The 9,679-nt window shown below is 46.8% G+C and overlaps 1 protein-coding gene across 1 annotated transcript; it reads right to left on the bottom strand.

Annotated features, from left to right (window-relative positions):
• Positions 1-4,762: 4,762 nt before the first annotated feature.
• Positions 4,763-7,964, bottom strand: LOC121854800 (the record flags this gene model as incomplete). The annotated part of the gene is given in 4 exon segments (XM_042349586.1): positions 4,763-5,420; positions 5,575-5,721; positions 6,778-7,133; positions 7,594-7,964. Coding segments are annotated over 4 exon segments (1,125 nt in total). The 5' UTR covers positions 7,838-7,964.
• Between the last annotated feature and the right edge of the window lie 1,715 nt (positions 7,965-9,679).

Raw genomic sequence — 9,679 nt, 5'->3', positions numbered from 1 at the left:
CTGTAGTCTAAGGCGGAATCCTACTGCATTCTGAGGCGGAATCCTACTGTATTCTGAGGCGGTCTCCTGGAGCGGAATCCTACCGTATTCTGAGGCGGAATCCTACCGTATTCTATGGCAGAATCCTACCGTCTCCAGGAGCGGAATCCTACCGTATTTTGAAGCTGAATCCTTCCGTCTCCTGGGGCAGAATCCTACCGTATTTTAGGCGGAATCCTACCCTATTCTGGGGTGGAATTCTACCGTATTTTGAAGCGGAATCCTACCGTCTTCTGAGGCAGAATCCTGCCCTATTCTGGGACGTAATCCTACCGTCTTCAGGAGCGGAATCCTACCGTATTCTGAGGCGGAACCCTACAGTGTTATGAAGCAGAATCCAACCGTATTCTGGGACGGAATCCTACTGTCTCCTGGAGCGGAATCCTACCGTATTCTGAGGCGGAATCCTACCGTCTCCTGCGGCAGAATCCTACGGTATTGTAGGCGGAATCATACCCTATTTTAGGGGGGAATCCTAGAGTATTCTAGGGCGAATTCCTACACAACCCCACTACTGAAATACAACCCCACTACTGACACACAACCCCGCTACTGACACACAACCCCGCTACTGACACACAACCCCACTACTGACACACGTACACACAACTCACAAATGTTGATGCAGTAGTTCCAATCTGGTCCGCCAGGGGGGGGGGGGGTGAAGAGAAAAGCGTAAGGTTCGCTTTACGTTGTGTATTGTATTAGCTATCACAAGACATCTCACCCACTCAGCATCAGCGGTGACCTGGACAGATGATGTTTCAGTTTAGGTAGTTGTTACAGTAAGTTGTACAGTGACAGGTTATTACAACTGTAGGGTAATTCACTCATTTACAGGGTGTTACATTTATGATTCCTTCCTTATATATTAATAATAATAATGATGAGGAATAAACAATTGATATTGAATTGAAATAATAATATTAATAATAATAATAATAATAATAATAATAATAATAATAATAATAATATACTACTCAGGAGCCTACCACTACTGCTATAAGTACTAATACTTCAACTATTATTACTCCTACTACTAAAACTATTAATACTACTAATAATATTACCACTAATACTACTGTAGTGGACGTCTCCCCTACAACTGCTTACAACTGCGTAGCCACAGCCACCACCTGTTACCGCATTCTGACGCGTTGGCGTCTCCTAGCAACCAAGCGAGAGCTGATGCCAGATGGTACGGTTGCTTAGCAACGAAACTACTCACCAGCAACTTTCTGGGTTTTCCGAACATGATTCATAGAGGACTGGCGGCTGCTGCTGGGTATATAAGCTCTGTCTCTCCATTGAGATTCATTCTGCCCATCTTCCTGAACAAGCAACACCTCCTCCAGCAAGCTCCACGCCGTTAACACTTATTCAGCCAGGAGGCCAGCAATAGGCAACATCTTCTCTAACGAAGCTCCTGCACATCTGCCTCCTTCAACACGCTACTCACCGAACGTCTTCTACTGAGCAGCTCCCCACCACACGGCATCTCCAGCACCAGACTGTCTATCATATAACTTATATATTATACAAGAAAACCACATTAGAGTTTCCTTCCATCCTGAGTGCTAGACAACATTAATATCTCGATACCCCTACAATGGTGACTCCCGGAGATAAGCACTCACACAGGATGGAGGACGGACGGATCTCTTTGCCGACTTTCAACCACAACGTCGAGGACTGGCTTGACCATGTGGAAGCAGCCCTCGCCGGCTCACGAGCGACCGACGGGCAAAAGTATTGCGCCCTGCTCTGTGCCTTGCCCACGGAAGTGGCCACGCGGGTCTCACAAACAATTTCCAACCCTCCAGATCACAACAAATTCGCTACCCTGCGGGCTGCCTTGAAGACGTGTTATCAACAGACCAGCCCCAATCTCCTGCAAGATCTATCCTCTACCTCCCTCGGGAACTCAACCCCGGGACGTCTCTGGGAGGAGATGTGTCGGCTGAACTCCCGTCACACAGACAGACTCCCCGACTCTATCCTGCGCCATCTTCACGCACAAAAGCTACCCACAGAAGTACGCAACATCCTGTCCGCAGTAGATTACTCTACGACACCGGAACTATATGCAACCGCGGCAGATAGAATTTTTAACGAGTGCGCTGCTGCACCCCTTGCCGCCACGGTCACACCAGTACCTACCATCGAACTTGTAAGCCGGGTCAACACCCCTCAGCCGAGCAATACCTCACAAGACATCAAGGACCTGTTGCAAATTTTGAACCGCAGGATGGACACCATTGAGCAGTTCTGCTCCTCCATACCCGCTGCTGCGCCGGTTCCTGACTCACACACTACGCCCTACAAGTTCCGACACACAGCAGCCAACCCCCAGCACAACAAATTTACCCTCTGCTGGTATCACCAAACTTTCGGCCGCAATGCTCGAAACTGTGAGCCCTATTGCACCTATTCGGGAAACGGCAACACCCGAGGCTGGTAGACGCCTCAGCCTCCGTCCCTCCAGGCGTCTCTTTACTGCGCGTCACCGACCGCACCTCCAGCAAGAAGTTCCTCATCGACACCGGTTCATCGGTCAGCCTCATCCCTCCCTCACTACGAGACAAGTCAAAGCAACCCTCGTATGACCTGTTCGCTGCCAACGGTACCTCCATCGCCTCCTACGGCGTACGCACCCTCGCCTTAGACCTCGGTCTGCCCAAGACTCTGCGTTGGTTATTCGTGATAGCAGACGTATCCCAAACCCTCTTTCTCCTAATTCTCCCACAGGTTTTGTGTCACTGGACGGAGTTGTTACACGTAGCGGTCGAGTCGTACATACACCTGCCCAGTATGTGTTATGTGTGGGACACAACCCGGACAACATCCAGCCTCCCGCCGCGCCGGGAGGGGAGGGGGAGTATTGTAGTGGACGTCTCCCCTACAACTGCTTACAACTGCGTAGCCACAGCCACCACCTGTTACCGCATTCCGACGCGCTGGCGTCTCCTAGCAACCAAGCGAGAGCTGATGCCAGATGGTACGGTTGCTTAGCAACGAAACTACTCACCGGCAACTTTCTGGGTTTTCCCAACATGATTCATAGAGGACTGGCGGCTGCTGCTGGGTATATAAGCTCTGTCTCTCCATTGAGATTCATTCTGCCCATCTTCCTGAACAAGCAACACCTCCTCCAGCAAGCTCCACGCTGTTAACACTTATTCAACCAGGAGGCCAGCAATAGGCAACATCTTTTCTAACGAAGCTCCTGCACATCTACCTCCTTCAACACGCTACTCACCGAACATCTTCTACTGAGCAGCTCCCCACCACACGGCATCTCCAGCACCAGACTGTCTATCATATAACTTATATATTATACAAGAAAACCACATTAGAGTTTCCTTCCATCCTGAGTGCTAGACAACATTAATATCTCGATACCCTTACACTACTAATAATAATTTTGCTCCTACTACTTCTACTACCACCACTACTACTACTACTACTACTACTACTACTACTACTACTACTAATAATAATAATAATAATAATAATAATAATAATAATAATGTGTGCAGTTTGTCCCAGTTTTTTTTACAATAAATTCACTACAAACTTATCAAACTTATGTTCTCGTCTGGTTGACAAGTGAACAAACCTTAATCTCTCTGGCAAAAAACTTGGATATGTCTGCACGTTGATCTACAAAATACCGGATCACCTGAAGATTAGCCCACCCCAGCTTGTTTTACCTCTTGATTAAACACCCGAATACTAATTGGGAGGTTAGGTTAGGTTAGTTGTTCTTAAGGCGAAATAATTTAAGTGGGTTATTCTTCAGGTGATCTAATTAATTTCTCAAAACACAGCGTTGAACATTATGTTACACTCACTGACAATACAACCATTACATTAAACAAACACTCAAGTAACTAGTGGACTAACGTAAGTCAATCGTAACACTTTCCAAAACTTATAATAAAAGACAGAATTTAAAAAGAAAAATCTCATCAAGGATTCACTACAGACTACAAAGGTAAAGTTAAACAAAAATGTTTCGCAAATATTTGAGATTTTAGAACGTTAATATATATATATAAATTGGAACACATTGAAGCGCCAAGGCTGCCAACTGTTCCTGACTTCAATTTGTTTACCAAAATGCGATGATTTGCTCAGGAATTTTCGACACAGTTTTGGTTGACTACAGAACAACAATATTAGAAATCTCACTGTCTCTGTACCCTCACTGGAAACCTTGACATACTCTACGTGTTGTTATATTTACCTGCACAAGTTTAGTAATTTCTTTAAAGTTCTTTGTAAAGACAAAGGTAATAGAGGCATTAAGCCAAGGTTCACCAACTCCACAGACTAGTTACAGATGGGCGAGAACGATCAAGTACACGGAAAACTCCAAAAATACACAAAGTTCAGTCACTCGGCTCATCAGCTCACAGACACCTCGACGTGACGTAATAGATTATTCTCACCAACTGTATACTTTTGATTCTGGTTCTCACATGTTTGTATATTTTAACACTGTGGCGCTGGCTTAGTGACATATGGATACATTTCAGTTTATTATTATTATTATTATTATTATTATTATTAATGGACGCGTCTTGTACAAAGTATGTGTGGTAAGTAGTATGGGTTTTCATTAGCTCCCTGGTTTAGTTTGGGCCTTGAAGACGTGATGTATGACGCATTTATGGTTATATAGGCGTTAGAGAAATGTTATACATACATACACACACACACACACACACACACACTCATCAAAAGAAAATAATACTGTAGTTGTTCTGTGTACTTAAACTCCTTGTCTCCCGCCTTACAATCCATACACCCACCCACTGTACCACCGTAACACTGTACCACCGTAACACTGTACCACCGTAATACTGCACCACTGTACCACCGTAACACTGTACCACCGTAACACTGTACCACCAATAATACAAAAGTATAGTGCTCTCAGATTGTATAAAAAGACTAACCCTACGTTGATGTCTGTCGTAAAAGTCACTAACTCAGCATCATACACAACTCTCCCCCTTCTTCAGGAGCGGGGTGCTGGGGGCGTCATCCTCACAGCTCAAATGTCTGGCGAAGGACACTCGTTTCCTATCGGGGCCGAGGAATCCTGCGGGAGGTGGCAAGTTCCCCTCCACATCCCTACAAGGAAGATGGTGGGGGTTCATCATGGTGGAGTAGCAGGCGGAGGTGCTTGGAGGTGTGATGGAGGTCCTTGGAGGTAAGGTGGAGGTAGCTGAGGTTTCCTGGAGGTAGGTCGGATCGTGTTGGAGGTACTCTCTAGGGTAATAGCGGCCAGGGAAGGTCTCTAAACCCCCAGGAGGTGCTGGGGGTGGCGGGAGCGTGTGGGATATCCCGGGGATGCTGTACCTGGAGAGGGTCTGTTGTGAGGAAGGGGAGAGAGAAGCACTGGGTCAGAATATTGCTTATAAACGACTGGTAGAGACACATGGGTCAATATTTTATAACAACACAACAGTGACACAAACACAACGGCGCCACTAACACAACAGTGACATAAACACAAACAGTGACCTGGGTAGGGGAGGTGACATAGGCCGGGAACTTGTAGGCCTCAGGGGGTAGGAGGGTAGCGGGTGGGAGGACCTCCTCTCCCTCATCCCCTCCACGACACTCCTGGAGGGGAATTATGTCAGGCTCCGCATCACTCTCAATCTCTACCTGCCGGGGGAAGTGTCTGGTTAGTGATAGTGGTGATGTCTGTTAGTGGTAGTGGTGATGTCTGGTTAGTGGTAGTGGTGATGTCTGTAGTGGTATGTGGTTAGTGGTAGTGGTGATGTCTGGTTAGTGGGGGTAGTGGTGATGTCTGGTTAGTGGTAGTGGTGATGTCTGGTTAGTGGTAGTGGTGATGTCTGGTAGTGGTGATGTGGTTAGTGGTAGTGGTGATGTCTGGTTAGTGGTAGTGGTGATGTCTGGTGGTGATGTCTGTTAGTGGTAGTGGTGATGTCTGGTTAGTGGTGAAGTCTGGTTAGTGGTAGTGGTGATGTCTGGTTAGTGGTGGTGTCTGGTTAGTGGCAGTGGTGATGTCTGGTTAGTGGTGGTGTCTGGTTAGTGGTAGTGGTGATGTCTGGTTAGTGGTAGTGGTGATGTCTGGTTAGTGGTAGTGGTGAAGTTTGGTTAGTGGTAGTGGTGATGTCTGGTTAGTAGTGGTGATGTCTGGTTAGTGGTGGTGTCTGGTTAGTGGTAGTGGTGATGTCTGGTTAGTGGTAGTGGTGGTGTCTGGTTAGTGGTAGTGGTGATGTCTGGTTAGTGGTAGTGGTGATGTCTGGTTAGTGGTAGTGGTGATGTCTGGTTAGTCGTGGTGTCTGGTTTGTGGTAGTGGTGATGTCTGGTTAGTGGTAGTGGTGATGTCTGGTTAGTGGTAGTGGTGATGTCTGGTTAGTGGTGATGTCGGGTTAGTGGTGGTAGTAGTAGTTTTATAAGTAATAACTTTAGTATGATCAACAGTCATAAAGTTAATAATATTAGTAGTAACTTTAGTAATATAAGTAACAACTGTAACATAAGTAAGATTGGCAAAGTTATGGTAATAATTTTAGTAGTAAATTTAAGTAATAGTAGTAAAGTTAAGATGGTAAGTAGCTTTAGTAGTGATGGGGTGAGAGCAAAGTTCTCCCCTACTTATAATAATTTAGTTTTACATTATCTTTACTTCCAGGTAACGTTATCTCTCTCTCTCTCTCTCTCTCTCTCTCTCTCTCTCTCTCTTTCTCCCACCTGCATCTCCCTCTCCAGACAGGAACTATCGTGTTCAGGCGTCAACGTAGACGAAGTACGACTACTCCTGGGAGACCTTCCTGTCGCGGCCCTGCTGTGTCGATCATCCATCTCCTTGTGACTGTGTACCCCAGCGGCCAGGGACAACAGCTGTGGTGCCCTCCTGCTGCGGAAAGTGATGAACAGCAACAAGAGAATCACCAGCAGTACCAGGCCGGAGCCCACGCCCAGCACCACCATGATGACGGAGGGGAGAGCCAGGGTGTCCAGGAAGGTGTGGTGGTTTTCATCAGTAGGCTTGGTGTTGGAGGTGTTGATTTTACCACCGTCCCGGACCTCAGCCTCAGAGGGACCGTCTGTAGGTGAGGTGGTTCAGTTAGTGGAAATGTTTTGTTACCTGACTGACTGACTGAGGTTACTAACTGACTGACTGATTGACCGAAATACTAACTGACTGACTGATTGACTGAGATATTAACTGACTGACTGATTGTCTGACCGATATACTAACTGACAGAACGACTGACTGAGATACTAACTGACTGACTGATTAATTGACCGAGATACTAACTGACTGACTAACTGACCGAGTTACTTACTGACTGACTGACTGGTTGACTGACTGACTGAATAACTGACTGACTGATTAGCTGATTGAGATACTAACTGACTGACTGAATAACTGACTGACTAACTAACTGGTTGACTGGCTGATTAACTGACCGAGATACTAAATGACTGACATTAACTGCCCGAGCCATTATACTAACCCACACTAACCACACAGTCAATAACAACCACACCACAACCACTCACCATACAGCTGGTAGACGGAGCCATTGGTAGACAGGCTGGTGACAGTGAGGAGGACAGGTTCACTGGCGCCCTTAGCGTTGACGGCAGTGACCACCAGGTGATACTTCCCGGCTACCTGGAGCCCCTCCACCTGTGAGAAGAAGAAGAAGAAGAAGAAGAAGAAGAAGAAGAAGAAGAAGAAGGAGAAGAAGAAGAAGAAGAAGGAGGAGGAGGAGGAGGAGGAGGAGGAGAGTGTCACTATCATATTCAAAAGCCTTTAATCTCCTTAAGTTTCAAAGTTCACGTAAGAATGACAAGAGCGATGATGGGAAAGAGGGAGAGAGGAGAATAAAGATGGGAAATGAGGAACAGTCGAAGAGAGAAGAAGGTAGGAGAAGAAGGAAGAATGAAGAGAAAGAAGAAGAAGAAAGAGGGAGATAGTAGAAGGAAGAGGAAGAAATAAGTTGGGGAAGAAGGAAAAGGAGTAATGAAGGAGGTAAGAGAAGAAGGAAGAAGGAAGAGGAAGAAGGACGTAACAGAAGGAAGAGAGTGAAGAAAGAGGTAGCGAACGAAGCAATTTATAGCAATTTTCATACTCTACCTGACCTAGCCTGGAGAAGGACGTGCTCGTGTTAGTGACCAGAGGAAATGGCCGCCGTGGTAGTTGGGGATCGTTGTGTTGTGGGGGAAGAGGGGCGGAGTGTGAGGAAGGACGACCTCCTGGCTACTCTGTTAAGTCAGCTGGAGCAGTTGAGGAGAGAGATGGACGTGTTAAAGGGGGAGAACGAAGTCCTCAGGACTGAACTCCTTCAGGTAGGTGTCCTACCTAGCAGGACACCTGCAAAAGAGGAACAGGCGTGGAGAGTGGTTGCTTCCAAGGGGACTAGGGTCAGACTCAAGAAAGCTGACCAGGGTGTGGAGTGCAGTAACCCCTACCAAGTGTTGGAGGAAGCTGGCGAGGAAGAGAAGAGGCAGGGCGAGGAGAAGAAGCAGGGCGAGGAAGAGAAGAGGCAGGGCGAGGAAGAGAAGAGGCAGGACCATGTGGTGCCAGGAGTGAAAAGGGCAGTTGTGCAGATGGGGCTTTTTGTGCAAGAGATAGGAAACGTAGGACTAGGGTGTGTTTTCCTGGGGCTGGGATACGGAATGTAGCTGAGAGGATAGATAGGGTTTTGTCAGGGGAGGGTACCAATTCAGTAGTGTGTCTTAGTGTGGGAGGTAACGACATAGGAAAGGTTAGGAGTGAGGAACTTTTCAAGTGGTATAGGGAGGCGCTGGGGAAGGTTAGAGATAGGGGAGGGATCCCGACAGTGTGTGGTGTCTTGCCTAGAAGAGGAGTTGGTCGTGAATGGCTGTCCAGGGCAATTGCTATAAACTGCCGACTGGAAAAACATTGTGCAAACAATGGTTGGGCATTCATTGATAACTGGCAATCATTCTTTGGCAACGAGCCAACGACTATCTGTACAGTCGTGACGGAGTACACTTGTCTCGCGCGGGGATAAAGACGTTGACTGCATCCCTGGAGCGTGAAATTGTCACTCCAAAGAGGGGATTTCGCCAACAGAGAGAGGTCGGGGTAAGTGGGAGTCAAAAAACAAGCAGGTCCTGGGGAGTAAAATTGGTTACTCAGGCCAAGGGGTAAAACAGGACCAGGGAAGGGTAGGTTTAAATGTATACTAAACAAACAGCAGGATCGTTAGAAATAAAATAGACTTGCTGAGAGCGGATGTATGTACCAATCACCGAAACTTGGATGAATCTGGCGAGCAAGAACTTTTTATCAGAGTACCACATAGAAGGGTACAACCTTTTTCACCAGGACAGGGAAGGTAGGAAGGGGGAAGGGGTCGCACTCTTCGTCAGGGATACATTAAAATGTTGTATTAATAATTCAATAAAGGGTGAAATTGGAACCGAGTCTGTATGGGTAGAAATTGCGGAAGGAAGAGAAAAACTAATTATGGGAGTGATTTACAGGCCCCCAAGTCTTGGGAAAGAAGCATCTCAGCCCATATGGCAGGAAATGAGTAGGGCAGCAAAATATAACAACCTGTGCATTATGGGGGATTTCAACTTCAGAAATATTGACTGGGACAACATTGTAGGT

Source organism: Homarus americanus, unplaced genomic scaffold, assembly GCF_018991925.1.
Source record: "Homarus americanus isolate GMGI-L3 unplaced genomic scaffold, GMGI_Hamer_2.0 scaffold53233, whole genome shotgun sequence".
NCBI classification, from domain to species: Eukaryota; Metazoa; Arthropoda; class Malacostraca; order Decapoda; family Nephropidae; genus Homarus; species Homarus americanus.
This window is presented reverse-complemented; position numbering and strand designations above follow the sequence as displayed.